The sequence below is a fragment of the Neomonachus schauinslandi genome, chromosome 5 (assembly GCF_002201575.2).
Source record: "Neomonachus schauinslandi chromosome 5, ASM220157v2, whole genome shotgun sequence".
In the NCBI taxonomy this organism is placed as follows: Eukaryota; Metazoa; Chordata; class Mammalia; order Carnivora; family Phocidae; genus Neomonachus; species Neomonachus schauinslandi.
In genome coordinates this window covers 139,091,434-139,105,142 of record NC_058407.1, presented here as the reverse complement: position 1 = coordinate 139,105,142, position 13,709 = coordinate 139,091,434, and the positions used below count along the sequence as shown (strand labels likewise).

General features: G+C 61.1%; 3 protein-coding genes across 5 annotated transcripts; 2 read left to right on the top strand and 1 right to left on the bottom strand.

Moving 5' to 3' along the window:
* The first annotated feature begins 2,715 nt into the window (after positions 1-2,715).
* On the top strand, positions 2,716-3,894 carry LOC110587853 (phosphoglycolate phosphatase). The gene is made up of 2 exons (XM_021698048.1): positions 2,716-3,412; positions 3,524-3,894. The coding sequence occupies exons 1-2, from the start codon at positions 2,755-2,757 to the stop codon at positions 3,847-3,849; spliced, it is 984 nt and encodes a 327-aa protein (XP_021553723.1). The 5' UTR covers positions 2,716-2,754; the 3' UTR covers positions 3,850-3,894.
* Positions 3,895-6,637: 2,743 nt separating this feature from the next.
* BRICD5 (BRICHOS domain containing 5) lies at positions 6,638-8,487 on the top strand. Its single transcript, XM_021697997.2, has 6 exons — positions 6,638-6,688; positions 6,833-6,979; positions 7,196-7,351; positions 7,425-7,526; positions 7,780-7,933; positions 8,032-8,487. Exons 1-6 carry the CDS (start codon positions 6,638-6,640, stop codon positions 8,124-8,126), a joined length of 705 nt encoding a protein of 234 aa, XP_021553672.1. The 3' UTR covers positions 8,127-8,487.
* On the bottom strand, positions 8,391-11,981 carry MLST8 (MTOR associated protein, LST8 homolog). Of its 3 annotated transcripts, none has more exons than XM_021698045.2 (9): positions 11,959-11,981; positions 11,263-11,430; positions 11,048-11,099; positions 10,802-10,964; positions 10,348-10,483; positions 10,113-10,265; positions 9,126-9,250; positions 8,861-9,024; positions 8,391-8,713 (listed from the first exon to the last, which is right to left on the bottom strand). In XM_021698045.2, exons 2-9 carry the CDS (start codon positions 11,389-11,391, stop codon positions 8,595-8,597), a joined length of 1,041 nt encoding a protein of 346 aa, XP_021553720.1. In that variant the 5' UTR covers positions 11,392-11,430; positions 11,959-11,981; the 3' UTR covers positions 8,391-8,594. The 3 variants fall into 3 exon arrangements, with proteins under 3 accessions (XP_021553720.1, XP_021553721.1, XP_021553722.1); XM_021698046.2 differs by having other exon boundaries at positions 10,348-10,423; XM_021698047.2 differs by having other exon boundaries at positions 10,348-10,423; positions 11,048-11,096.
* Positions 11,982-13,709: the final 1,728 nt, after the last annotated feature.

The following is a 13,709-nucleotide window of genomic DNA, read 5'->3' as shown; positions in this document are numbered from 1 at the left end:
GTTCCTGAAAGGCAGAGTGGCCAGAGGAAGACAGGAAAACCAGAGTCCTCCTTCCCCCAGGTGGCCTCCTCCTGTCCCACCCAGTCCTCAGCATGGGCTCCAGCTGCACACTGTTTGATATTCAATGCTGTGTTGACTTGCCGTGGCCAGAGCCATGGAAGCTCCAGCCCTTTATGAGGACTGCTCAATCTCCGTTCTTTGGATGTACTTTAATTTACTTAACCAGTCCCATGTTGGAGAATATTTAGATTGCTTCCAATTCTTTTTTTTTTTTTTTTTTTTGCCACTTGAATCCTTTTTCAATGACTCCCATTTTTACTTGGCTCATTAGAAGCAAAACCATCTGTGAAAACACAGATTCAATTGCTACTTGCATTTTCTAATACAATTTAAATCCTTGCAAGGCTATTTTAATTAAATAGTGTCTGTCCTTGTGCCATCTCCATCTATGCCCCAGTCAGCTTGCAGGCAGGGCTTCCTCACTTGGCGGAACCCTGACGCCAACCATTCACAGGTAGACACTGAGCATCTTCTGTGGGTCGGGAACACTTCATGATCCGTGTGGGGCGCCTCTCCCATGCAGACACAGGGCACCTCACACAAGGTCATCCTCCCCCCCACCCACTGCCCCCACTAAGTGTACCAAGTGCACCGTCCCTTCCAGCTGCTGGCAGGACCTTGTCCATAACCATCTCCTTTCTTGTTACAGACCGTTCCACCCTTCCCACAATGCCGGCTCAGTCCCTACAACTCACAGGGGATGTTAAGGCAAACAGGTGTGGCAGAGCTCCACTTTGGAGTCACCTGAGTTTAATCCCAACTCTGCATTGTCCAGCTAGTGACTATCTGTGGCTCAGTCTCCTCATCCATGAATGGGGACACTAACAGTCCCTGCCTCTTAGGGCTGTCCTGTCATTCGGACAAAGGAATGCAGATAAGGAGCAGTGCTCAGTGCCTCTGATGCTTACTGAATGCCCAGGAAGCCAAAGCATCTGGGCAGGTATCGGACAAGCTGGCCCATGGCTGGGCAGCAGCGCCCTTCCCACTCTGGCCAGTGTACTGTATACACTGGATGCTTCTAGGTGGTTGAAAAAGAGTTTGTGATCTTCTGTCAAATCCAGTTCTTCCCAGAGTCAGCTCCACCACCACAATGAAGCGGGAAGACACAGGGAGGAAGTTTCCCCTTGTGGGTAGTAGGTACATCAGGCAGGAACATTCTGCATGACCTGCCCTTGTGGGCCATAGTCTTTCCAATGTCCTCGAGGAGTTCCCTGGGCCAGCAGAGACCAACAAAAACAAGCTGTGTGTAAATAATCAGGGCCCTAAGGTCACTGACTTTACCTCATGGGCTTGCGGGGGGGGGTGGGGGTGGGTCCGAGCAGACTTTATGGAGACCTGGGGCCCAAGAGAAGAGCAGGGGTTTGACACCCTGTATTATTGACAATGCTCCCAAACTGGAAACACACTGTCCCTCCACTGGAAAACAGACACAGAGAGGTGTATTCTTACAACCGCCCACATGACAATGAAAACACACACACACGCAGAAGGATGGATTTCACAGACGTTATGTTGATCCCCAGAAGCAAGACCCATGGTTGTTCGATCCCGTTGGCGAGACCATCTGTACCAGCAGAGGCGTCTGTGACTCACACTATGGTGACAAGAGTCAAGGACGTGGCTGGGGGAGGGGGGTCGCTAGTGCCTGGAGGGAGATTGTGAGGGAACTTTCTGGAGCGATGGAAAGATTCTGCAGCTTGACCTGGGTTGTGTTTACATAGGCGTACGGGTATGTAAAAATTCCATCAAGCTGCACACTGAAGACTTACGCACTTTTCTGCGTGTTACGCCTCAATAAAAGTTAACCATGATACCTAATAATAACGATGACGATGACAGCTGGGTTCTAGGCTGCGTCTCCTTAGACCCTAATCCCGCCGCCTGTAATTACCTGTTCACGTGACCACGAAGGCGATTCCCACCGCCTTATAATTACGGGTCCACGTGACCACCAAGGCAGTGCCACCGCCTGGTCATTACCAAGGCACCGGGAACAGGGTTTCTGCAAAGGGCTGGAACGGGGAACGCGAGGCTTGCCGGGAAGGAGCCCCGGGCGGGCACTCAGCACCGGCCTTAGTCGGTCACGCGCTAGCGCCGTGTCCGCTGCGTGTCCCGGGCGGAGGGCACGGCCCGGCGCCGCCCAGGTAGAGGTGCGGACGTGACTTCGGCCCCAAGGCGACAGCGGCTCCCCACCCGGCCTCCCCCCACGTCCTGCCGCGCTCCTCGCCGCGGAGAAGCCAGCCAATCCGCAGCCGGCCCGGCCGGCGGTCACTGCATTAAGGGCTTCCGTCACCTAAGCTGACCACGCACCACCAATGGGCGAGCCGCCCTGAGGCCGCCAATGAGCAGCAGCCTTACGTCCTGCGCCGGCTCTGGGTTCCTTCGCAGCGTTTCCGCAGTGAACGCTCCACTCCGAATGCCGGTTGGCTCCCTGCCAGCCAATCACCGGGGCGCCCCAGGCCCGGCAGCCAATGGCAGCCCGCCTTCCCGCGCCGGGCCGCGGCGGGTGGTGCTGAGCTCCCGCAGCCCGCGGGAGGCGGGGGCGGATTGGCGCAGGCGGCGTCCAATGGGCGGCGCGCGCGAGGAGCGGGGCCAATGAGCGCGCCGGGGGCGGTGCGGGCGCGGCGGCGGGCGGCTGCAAGGAGCGGCCGGTGGCGGCGGCGGTGGCGGCGGCGGCCGGTGGCGGCGGCGGCCATGGCGGAGGCGGAGGCCATGGCGGCGGCGGAGGCCGGGGGTGACGACGCCCGCTGCGTGCGGCTGAGCGCCGAGCGGGCCCAGGCGCTGCTGGCCGACGTGGACACGCTGCTGTTCGACTGCGACGGCGTGCTGTGGCGCGGCGAGACGGCCGTGCCCGGCGCGCCCGAGGCCCTGTCGGCGCTGCGGGCCCGCGGCAAGCGCCTCGGCTTCATCACCAACAACAGCAGCAAGACCCGCGAGGCCTACGCCGAGAAGCTGCGGCGCCTGGGCTTCGGCGGCCCCGCGGGGCCCGGCGCCGGCCTCGAGGTCTTCGGCACGGCCTACTGCACCGCTCTCTACCTACGCCAGCGCCTGGCGGGCGCGCCGGCCCCCAAGGCCTACGTGCTGGGCAGCGAAGCCCTGGCCACCGAGCTGGAGGCCGTGGGCGTCGCCAGCGTGGGCGTGGGGCCCGAGCCGCTGCTGGGCGACAGCCCCGGCGCCTGGCTGGACGCGCCGCTCGATCCCGACGTGCGCGCCGTCGTGGTGGGCTTTGACCCGCACTTCAGCTACATGAAGCTCACCAAGGCGGTGCGCTACCTGCAGCAGCCCGGCTGCTTGCTCGTGGGCACCAACATGGACAACCGGCTCCCGCTCGAGAACGGCCGCTTCATCGCGGGTCCGTGCGGCCCGGGGACGGGGGAGTGGGGGCGGGCCGCGGGCCCCTTCTGTCCTCTGACCCCGGGTGCTCTCCCCCCCTCCCTCCCTCCCCTACCTCTCCGCCCCGCAGGTACCGGCTGTCTGGTCCGAGCCGTGGAGATGGCCACCCAGCGCCAGGCCGACATCATAGGGAAGCCCAGCCGCTTCATATTCGACTGCGTGTCCCAGGAATACGGCATCAACCCGGAGCGCACCGTCATGGTGGGAGACCGCCTGGACACGGACATCCTCCTGGGCGTCACCTGTGGCCTGAAGACCATCCTGACCCTCACCGGCGTTTCCACTCTAGGGGATGTGAAGAGTAATCAGGAAAGTGACTGCATGTCTAAGAAGAAAATGGTCCCTGACTTCTATGTTGACAGCATAGCTGACCTTTTGCCTGCCCTTCAAGGTTAAAGATTTAGTGTCTTTAATCTCCAGAATAAAACGAATTGAAAACCACTTACCCAAATTAATAGGTGGGGCTTAAGCATCTGCTCAGCTAGGTGGCTTCAAAGAGTATGCGTGGAGTCAAGTAAAGGCACTAGTTGTTAACCTTGTAAGTAAACGTTTGGGGGGTGATATTGTTTACAGATGCTTCTATTTGAAGATGCACTTTTGAACCTGGAGGGCATTGTGGGGCCCTGGGCATTGGGTGCCATTGACAAGGACAGGCTTAGCATCTGTCCAGGATTCTGGTAACCTCAGGGTGGTTACCCAGCCTGCTGATGGGACCGAGGGAGGTCTAGGGATGTTAGATGTTTTATTGAAGATTTCATTCAGGGATCGGGCCCCCCTTACAGGCCAAAGGGGAAGACGGTCTGATGATTTTGACTGTTGTGAGAAACTTGTACAAACAGACCCAGGGCCCATTGGTGCGGTCATCTGCAGGTGAGCCTGCTGTAGCATCCCAGCCCCCTCACCTGCAGGGTGGGAGTGGAGGACAGCGCTGCTCCCAAGTGCTGTCTCCCTGTCCTTGGGGTGCACACCTTGGGTGTGGGGTGTCACCACCAGCACCCCACACTTAACGTAAAAACCACTCTGATGTCACAGTCAAGTGTCTGTTCCGTTTCAGATACCCAGGGCTGCCACACCTCATACGCGGTCACGGAGTTGTGTAAACTCAGTCCAGCTAAGCCTCAGCTTTCTCAAATGTGCATTTAAATCCAGCTGATTTGGACTGAGCATATTCTTAGCAGCCAAGAGAGTGTGGATGCCTTTGCTGAACTCTGGGCAGCTGTGCAGAGAGCTCAGAGTAGTGTTGGTACCAAAAATTATTTTTTTAAACTTTTGAACAACTTTGTCAAACGGTGGAATTGAATCTTAAGTGTGTTAATTAATAGCTGTGCTCTGTCTCGTAGGGAAAATCCCACTGAAGAAGTCTGCGTGCCCCACAGCCAGCAGCACGGCTAAAGGCATGTGCTGGCCAAGGAATGCCTGTCGCCCTGGGCGCCCTCTGGGTGGGGAAGGAAAGAGGAGTCCCCAAGAACAGGAAATCCTTTTACAAAACATCCAGTCTCTTCCTGTTTTCCTCCCGTACTCTCAGTTGGGGTGGGAGTTAGATGCCAGTGGCCCTTGAGGCCACTACTCTTGGCTCTGGAGTTCCTTGTCGGAGGCCAGCAGGAAAACTGGCAGGGTCCACCTGCTAGCCAAGGGTTCTTGGCAAAGGGTCCCGGCCTTTTCTTCCTGTTCCCTAAGTTGCTGACCTGATAAGCAGACCGTCCAGCCGCACTTGTAGGGTAGGGCCTGGGAAGCTGTTCCTTTTGGCAGACTCCTTCCCAGCGCCTCACTCTGTACCCAGTGCCCACGAGCCTCTCTCCTAGCCCCAGGGTGACTCCTTCCCTCCTTCTCAAAGTTCTCATAGCAATAAGCGGGTGTCCTGAACCCGCAGCTCTTCCGAGGCCCGGGGTGTCTGGGGTTTGGACTCTGCTGTGGGGCAACGCGAGGGCAGCCAGCGCCTGTGAGGTTGGTGGTGCTGACGTTGGCTCTGCGAGGTCGGCTCAAGGTGGGTCTGGATATTGAGCAGGCCTGTCAGGGCGTTGTCACCCACACCAGGAGCACGCAGCAGGTGCGGCAAGCAGCAACACCTCTCCTGCCGGGCAGCAACCTGGGAGCCCACATGCACCCCATCTCTGCCCCCCGTTGCACTGTGTGAACCGAAATGCATATTAAAGTCTCAAATCCGCACTGACTCTGGCATTCTTTGCCCCGTTTTGATAGCAGCCTTTGCTCAGACGCTACATCCGCCTAGCATCCGGGGCGGGGGGGCGGGGGGTGCGTCTGAGAAGGAGGCGGTCTGGGATTCGTTCTAGAGCTGGGATGCTGACCACCACGATGCCACCACATCCCAGGCCCGTCACACAGAGGGCTGGGTTCCGAAGAATCAGCAAGACAGTGGCACAAAGAGCAAGAACAGGAGAGGGCCACAGGGTGAAGGGGGTGCAGAACATGCACATCCTGCGAGCTGCCAGTGCCAGAGGGAGCCCTGAACTCAAAACCCACAGCATCAAGAAGTCAGAGGTGCAAGCTGGGAGCAGAGGAGGCCATCCTGGGCAGGGCAGGGGCCGGCTGACCTGACTGACCGTCCGGGGGCGTGTGAACGTTCCAGTCAGCTGCCAGGAAGCCGTCCTGCTCTCAGTCCTGCGTGCCGCAGACTGCCCATCAGCCCATCCCGTCTGAGGGGCTGGCAAGTGGCTGGGGGTATAGGGGATGGAAGGACAAAGGCAGCGTGCACCCCCATACCAGTCATTCAGGAAACGCGTTTATTGATGGGCTGCCAGGCGCTGAGCTCTGGGACTCCAGAAATAGCTTGACACTGGAACAAGCCTCTTGAGGAAAATGAAGTCTGTCCCCAAACAGACTCTGAAGTCATCCTGCCCGGGCCTGGGCTGCCTTCCGTGCCAATCCGTGGGACTTGATTTCCTTGACAGCCGTGCTCTTCACCCTTTCGGGCCCCCCCACTCCCCGGTCTGCACAGGCTGGGTGTTGGGAGGGCCAGGCACCGTGACAGGCACCCCCCACCCAAAGCGGGGGGGGCTGTCCTGGCTCCGGCCCTGATATCAGGTGGCTGGGCTGGTGGGAAGCAGTGGGGTCAGGAGAGGAGGGGGCCGGGATGGTTGTTTGGCTCATCACAGGTGTGGTAAGGTTTCCCTAGCTGACTCCAAGGGGCGGCAGACAATCCGCACATTGTCACCAGGGCTGCAGCATGGAGCAGAGGCACTGCTGTGAGGACAGCCCCGGGCCTGGGCCTGTCCAGGTGAGTGCCTCCAACCACCCAGCGCCCCCTCCTAGGACAGACAGCCAGGGCATGCCCTGCGCAGGGGAGGGGAGTGCAGGGCCCACCTCGCACACCTCAGCCCCTGCCTTCCTGAGCCAGCCTGCTCTCTGTTCTCTGCTTTAGGCCCCACAGACTGCAGTGTGCCCCCAGGTGAAGGCCAAGCCCGGCCCTGGGGGCTGCAGAGCCCCTGGCCTGCTGCTGCTGCTGGCACTGGCCACTGCTGGGGCCATGGCTGGCGGGCTTCTTGGCTTCACTCACAGTCCCCCCAAGGTGAGCTCCTCCTGGGGACCTGGCCAGAGCCACAGACAGTGGGAAGGGGAAGGAAAGGCCAGCACCTCCCAGCCCTCCAGTGAAGCCAGGGCTCAGAGCAGTGGCAGGAGGACCAGAGGGGTGGGGGTGGGGGTCGGAAACCTCGCAGTAGAACTGGGGGGGGGTGTTGGGGGCTGCCCCAGCCTGCCCAGCTGAGCTCTAGCTCCCCGATCTCAGCCTCTGCTGCAGATGCTCCGTCTGACCCTCCCAAGCCCCGGGGCATCCCGATCCAACCAAACTGCCCAGGTGGATGCGGCCCGGAACGTGGCAACCATCTGGGTGACCTCGGCTCAGAGCAACTGCAGCTGGGCAGTGCTGTTCGATGGGCAGAGTGTGAGTGGGCGGGGGGTGTGGCCAGCACCCGTGGATGTTGGGGTGGCCCTGCCTCACCCGCCTGCCTCCCCAGGGCTGCGTCTGTTACCGGCCCTCGGAACACCCAGCCTGCTTCCTCCGCCGGATGGAGCCCCGGGATCGCGAGACCCTGCAGCTGCTGGTGAACATGTCCAGGGTAAGCAGCCCCATGCAGCCAGGCTCCCCGGGCCAGGGGACAGACAAAGGGTCCTGTGTACGGCCCAGGCCTGGGGCAGCTGCAGCTCTGGTTTCAAGGAACAGAAGGCCTGTCTTCCCTTGACCGAGGCTGCTGACAAGAGCAGAGGGTGGTACTGGCAGCGGGCCAGCATGTCCAGGGACGCACAGGCCCTGCCCCAACCCAGGCAGTGCCAGTGCCCCTGCGGCATGGCCCACCAGAGCCTTCTGTGCAGGGCCAAGGGCCCCCCGGCCCCAGCCAGGACACCCACTCTGCCCAGCAGCTGCTGGCAGTGCTGGGGGGCCGTGAGGTGGACCCTGCCCAGGTGGGGGATTCCGTGCGGCACCTCTGCACGAAGACACCCATTTACTGGGCCCGTCGAGCACAGGGTAAGTTGGGGTGGTGTCATGAGGCCTGGGCTCCTGCAGAACAGTCTGGGGAGAAGGGGGAGGAACCCTCTGGGGTTCACGGAGGCCCCTTCCCCCAGGGCCCCAGAGGCAGCGGCTGATCTACCTATGCATCGACATCTGCTTCCCCAGCAACATCTGCGTGTCGGTCTGCTTTTATTACCTCCCAGACTAAGTTCAAAGCCTGGCCAGTCCCCCAGGCCAGCCCCGTCACCAGTCACAGAGGGTGGCTGCTGGCAGGAGCTAATAAACCCTCCACCTGGCTGTAACGGTGTTTTCTGTGGCCTCGGGACACAAAATGGGTAGAGTCGGGGTGGGGGGGGAGCACTGGCTTGGGGTTGGGCACCAGCCTGGAACCTCCAGGCCCTGTGGATCTGGAATTTCCGGAACAAGTGAAGGTTAGCTCAAGTAGGCTTCTGAGCCTTGTCACATCCACATAAGCAACCGGGAGCTGAGAGAATCCCAGGGCATACTGGCCTGGCCAGTCTAAGCCGGCCGAGGGGGCCAGGGTAGGCCAGGCAGGTCCAGCTGGCCAGGCTGGTAGAGGCTAGCCCGTGGAGGTTCACTCTGACCTGGGCAGCTGGGCAGAACAAGTCCGCAGGTGCTCCCTGGACAGCCACCTGAAATCCCAGGGGGGCACAGGCTAGCCCAGCACACTGTCGTTGAAGGCCAAGCAGACGACAGCTTTCTGGTGGCCGCCATACTCTCTCTTGATCTCTCCCGTCTCCACACACCAGAGCCGGGCCAGGTTGTCAGAGGAAGCTGCAGGGAGAGGTGGAGGCAGCAGCTCAAGAGTGCAGCCCCAGGCCGGGCCCCACCAGAGGCTGGCTCCCAGGCAGCAGGAGTGCAGGCAGCTGCGGCAGGGACCGGGCTGGCAGCGCGGGGCGGTGGGGGGGGGGGTGTGCTCACCGGTGACGATGTACTGCGAGTCTCCCGAGAAGGCACAGCCCCACATCCAGCCGCGGGAGGACTCTCCCGGGTTGCTGCTCTTGATGCTGAGCTCTGTCATCAGGGAGAAGTTGGATGTCCTCCAAATCTTGCACGTCTGGTCGGCCGAGCAGGTGGCGAGAAGCCTAGGGGTGGGCGTGAGTGCAGTGGGGGTGTCGTCAGCAGCCACACCCACATGGCACCCCTTTGCCACATGAGGGCTCCGGCCCCCCGACCCCATACGCACGTAGAGTCGGGGCTGAAGCGGCACTGCAAGGCGTAGCGGGTGTGCGCCGGGATCTTGGTCTTGGGGATAAGCTGTGTCACCTCGTCACCAATGCCCCCCGTCAGGTTCCAGACGTAGCAATTTCCCTGCGATTGGAGGGGAGTCATGGGACACCTGAGCCTTTGGTCTGACATGCGGGGAAGAAGGCCCTTGTGGCCAGACCCGGATCCAGGGGCGGCCATCCCACACAGGGCTGCACACCGGGATCTGGGGGCCGGGGACATGTGACAGGCACAGCGGGTCCGGGCTGCGGGGAGCACCGGGCAGGCTGAGAGCAGGAGGCCTTCATGCAGAACGCTGCCGGTCAGTGGGAGCATGCAGAACAAGATGGGGGCAGGGCACGTCAGCGGGACCGGCGGAGGGCAGTGTGGGGACGCCACGGGACCAGCGATTTGTTGAGAGGTAAGGGACATTGAAGGGGAGAAAATGAGGCCAGGCGGGAGAGCGGGGCCACCCCGCAGTGTCCTGAGGCCACGGCGAGGAGCCAGGGCACCACGGGGTTTGTGCAGGGAATGGTGGGGTCGGGCTGGCGCCATGGAAGGCTGTGCTGGCGGCTGAGGGAGGGTGGTGTGGGGGCAGAGGGTGTCAGTGAGGGGGGGGGCAGCCACGGGGAGACTACAGCCGCTGTGTGGGGAGAGGAGGCAAACTTGGGCCCGGAGGAGCCAGGGAGAAGAAGGAAGTCGACACTTGAGAAGTTCTGGAGGTGGGAGTGATGCTCGCTGACTGAGCTATGGCAGTAGTGAGAGGGGGCGTCAGGAGCAACACCCTGCTTTCTGGCTTTGCTGGCTGGGGTGCAGCTGGAGCCCAGGATGAGGAAGCAGGCCCAGGGGGGAGGGGAAAGGGGGAGTCTGAGGAGCATCTGGGGAAAAGCCACGTGCAGGGAATCAGGAAGATCAGGGACCAGGTGCTGAGCTGGCCTCCCCCTGTGCGCTCACACCCCGGACTCACGGTGCTGTTGACGGCCGCCATGTAGCTGGCATCCGGGTCAATGTGGGCCGACGTGATGGAGACCTCAGGCTCAGGTATCAGCTGCTCGTTGTGGTCAGTTTTCAAGTCCCAGATGTGGATGGCGCCGCTCTGGTCACCCACAATGAGCTCCGCCTGGGGTGCAGGGGAGGTGAGAGAGGGCGGGTCCCCTGCCCTCCAAAGCCCCACGGTGCCCGGCCCTGTGAATGCCCCTCACCTGGTTGGGGTGCAGGCACACACAGTTAATGGGTGCGTTGACCTGGAAGATGCGCTGGCACTGCAGGTTCCGGGACCTTTGGGGTGGGCACATACACTCTACTGGACGCTGCTGGCGCCCCCACACGCTCTTTCCCCTGCTGATAGCAGCGGCCTTACAGCAGACACGAGGGAGACTCGGCCCCCCTCCGGGGGCAGCCCCTCGCCCCGGGTGGGACTCACTCTGATGCCATTCACTCTCCATAGCTCCCTGTGGTATCAGGCTGAGGCTGGGCTCCTCCGTGTGTGGCTTCACCCCTGCCCTATCCTGCTTTCGTCACCACCCTCAATAAATCACCCGCACAGAAAACCCCGTTTCAGCCTCTGCTTGGAGGGCCCTGGCCTGAGACAGTCCTGGCCTGGCCCCCCACCCCCACACACCCGGCCACAGGCCCCTCCTGCCCGGTGCCCCACACCTGAGGTCCCAGATCCGGGCCGTGCAGTCCTCCCCACCCGTGTACATCCAGCGGCCGTCCTCGTGGAAGCCCACGGACGCGATGTTCTTGTTGACCCCGTCGTAGCTGATGATGGGGTTGGGGTTGTTGGAGCTGAGATCATACATACGAATGTGCTGGTAACCTAGGGGCACAGGCTAAACTGAAGGGTGGCTGTGCCCAGGCGGGCCCACCAGAGATCAGGGGTCGGGTCGAGGGTACAGGTACCTGCAGCAGCGATCATGCTGCGGTCAGGCGTGATCTCCAGTGCGTTCACCTGCTAGGTCTGTTAAGGAGGAGGATGAACAGAGCACTCGAGGCCCCCACCATCTGGCTCGGCTGCTGCATCCTTTCCAGCCCAGGAATCCCTTCCTTTGCCCAGGCTGTTACCCACCCGGCATCCTTCCCAGTACCACCCTCCCCACCTCCCCACCAGAGGATACAGAGTCCTGATGCTGCACCGTGCGGGTGCAGATCCCACTGTGCGCCTGCCAGAACCGCACTGTGTGGTCATAGCCTGCAGTGGCCAAGATCACCGGGTCACTGCCCACCGTGCCGGGGGACGTGTTCATGGTGTGGAAGAAGGCTCGGGCCCGCACAGGACGCGACTTCTGAAAGGCAGTGGTCAAAGATCAGAGCATCTGCACAAGAGAGGAGTGTGCAGTATTTACGAAATACTCTCTAGGCCCATTCGGTGCTGAGAGATAGGCATTATCATCCCCATTTTAGAGAGGTGGAAACTGAGGCTTAGAGGTTCAGGGGACGCATGACAACCTGAGGACAGCTCCGAGCTCCAAAGCGCGTGCTCCGTTCCACGCCCCACGGACCGGGCCGGGACGCCCCCCACCCGCAGCCGGCAGGGGGCAGTCACGCCCGGGGCGCCTCTCTGCCGCAGGGGCGGGCCGCGCATGCGCAGGGCGGTGGAACGGCCGGAGAGGAGAGCCGACTGCAGCGGCTGCGCATGCGTACCAGGCCGGCGGCTAAGCCTGATGGGAGGGGGCGCTCTCTAGCCGGACCCTCCGGCTCCCCGGTGCTCCGTCGACAGCCCTGACTCCGTCCCACTGGGCCAGCTTCCCCCAGGCGCGCTCTCCCGGCCACCCAGCGGCCGCTTTCTGGCCCTCGTCCCGCGGCCACCGTACCTTACATGCAGCTCTGCGCTCCGCCGCGGCCCAGGACGGCGAGCGGAGCCAGAGCGAATCGATAGAGGCCGCGGCCGAGCGTAGAGTTATCGATGGGCCCTTAAGGCGACACCACGCGACTTACACGGTGATGGTGGGGCGAGACCAATGTTCTGGGGCGGGTGGAGCCAGTAGAGGCCTCCGTGATGCCCGGCCGCAGGCTTCTCCCCACTCGGGTCCCGCACCCTTCAGACGGCTACCCATTTTCCAGGCTTGGTCCCGAGGCGGGGCCGCCCCAGTCCCTCTCCTCTGTCTCCTATCCCCCACCCCTGGCTAGGATGCCCACGTAAGTTGGAGGACGCTCGCCCACTTAACATTTGAATTTCAGGTAAGCAACGATAATTAATATATATATATATATATATATATATATATATATATATATTGTATAAGTATATCCCATGAGATATACTTATCCTAAAAAGTCACTCGTTGCCTATGGGGAATTCACATGTAACTGAGCTTTCTGTAGTTCTATTTGCTAGACATGGCAATCCTAGTCTGGGTCCTTTCAGTCCTCTTCAGCCCTGGCCTGCCCCGTTTGTCCGCCCACTCAGCCTCAGTGACCCCTCCAAAACTGGGGTCCCTCATGCCTCCGGTTCCATTCAGTGCTCCCACACTCCAGGCACTGTGGCCTCAGCTCCCCCGTGGTTTCTTCTTCCCGCCATGCTTACAAATGCAGCTACACACCTCCCTTCCTTCCTCTGGCTCCTTGACCAAGGCCACAAACCCCCAGGATGCCCCCAGGCCCTGGGTCCCAGGAACCTTCCGCACCTCCCTCTTTCCTTCCCCTCAGCCCCAGCCTCCCCCTCCAGCAGGCCCTCTGCGCGGTTCTCAACACCTTTCTGACTCCTGTGTCCTCACTTCTCACTCACCCCTTAGCCCACTGTCATCTTGTGCCCCCAGCGCTCCAGTGAAAATATCACAAGGTCACTGACGGTCTCACACTGACAAACCCGATGCATGCTTGTCCTTCTGCGTCTTGACACATCTGCACAGTGCTTGACAGCGCTGCTCCTGGAAGCTCCCCTTGCCCCTCAGCTTCCTGCCAGTCTTTCTCTGCCTTCGCCTAGAGGCTGATCCCCTCCACAGTTCTGGTCTCTGCGGGCCACTCACCCTGAGGGGCTTGTCCGTGCTCCGGGACTTCCAGTGCCACCCCTGTTCGGGGGCTTTGCACCCTGTCTCCAGCTCAGATCTGCCTCCCTGGTAGACTTGTCCCTTGAACTCCCCACACACAGCTCCACGTCCCGTGGCCGGAACAGTCTGTTATGGACCTCTCCCAAACAGCTTCCCCTTCTGTGTGCCAGAGGCATCCATCACCCCCTCTGCCAGTGCGACCTCCTACCCTGCCTCCCTACCCCCACTCTTGCCCCCATCCAGGCTGCCCTTCACATTGCAGAGTGGTCTTTTATTTATTTTTTTTTAAAATATTTTATTTATTTAGGAGAGAGACACAGCGAGAGTGGGAACACAAGCAGGGGGGAGTGGGAGAGGGAGAAGCAGGCTTCCCGCCAAGCAGGGAGCCTGATGCGGGGCTCGATCCCAGGACCCTGGGATCATGACCTGAGCCAAAGGCAGATGCATAACGACTGAGCCACCCAGGTGCCCCCAGAGTGGTCTTTTAAAAACCTAGAGGCCCTCACGGGTCCCCCTTCCCTGCCAGGCCCCTGGCCCCCCGCTGACCTTGCAGCGTTCTCATCTCTCCACGGGCT

Coding starts and splice junctions, on each gene's coding strand:
- LOC110587853 (XM_021698048.1), top strand. CDS start 2,755: ATGGCGGAGGCGGAGGCCATGGCGGCGGCGGAGGCCGGGGGTGACGAC. Junction 3,413..3,523: donor GAACGGCCGCTTCATCGCGG/GTCCGTGCGGCC, acceptor TCCGCCCCGCAG/GTACCGGCTGTCTGGTCCGA.
- BRICD5 (XM_021697997.2), top strand. CDS start 6,638: ATGGAGCAGAGGCACTGCTGTGAGGACAGCCCCGGGCCTGGGCCTGTC. Junction 6,689..6,832: donor CCGGGCCTGGGCCTGTCCAG/GTGAGTGCCTCC, acceptor TCTCTGCTTTAG/GCCCCACAGACTGCAGTGTG. Junction 6,980..7,195: donor TCACTCACAGTCCCCCCAAG/GTGAGCTCCTCC, acceptor CCCCGATCTCAG/CCTCTGCTGCAGATGCTCCG.
- MLST8 (XM_021698045.2), bottom strand. CDS start 11,391: ATGAACACGTCCCCCGGCACGGTGGGCAGTGACCCGGTGATCTTGGCC. Junction 9,251..10,112: donor TGGCGGCCGTCAACAGCACC/GTGAGTCCGGGG, acceptor CTCCAATCGCAG/GGAAATTGCTACGTCTGGAA. Junction 8,714..8,860: donor CTCGCAGTACATCGTCACCG/GTGAGCACACCC, acceptor CTCTCCCTGCAG/CTTCCTCTGACAACCTGGCC.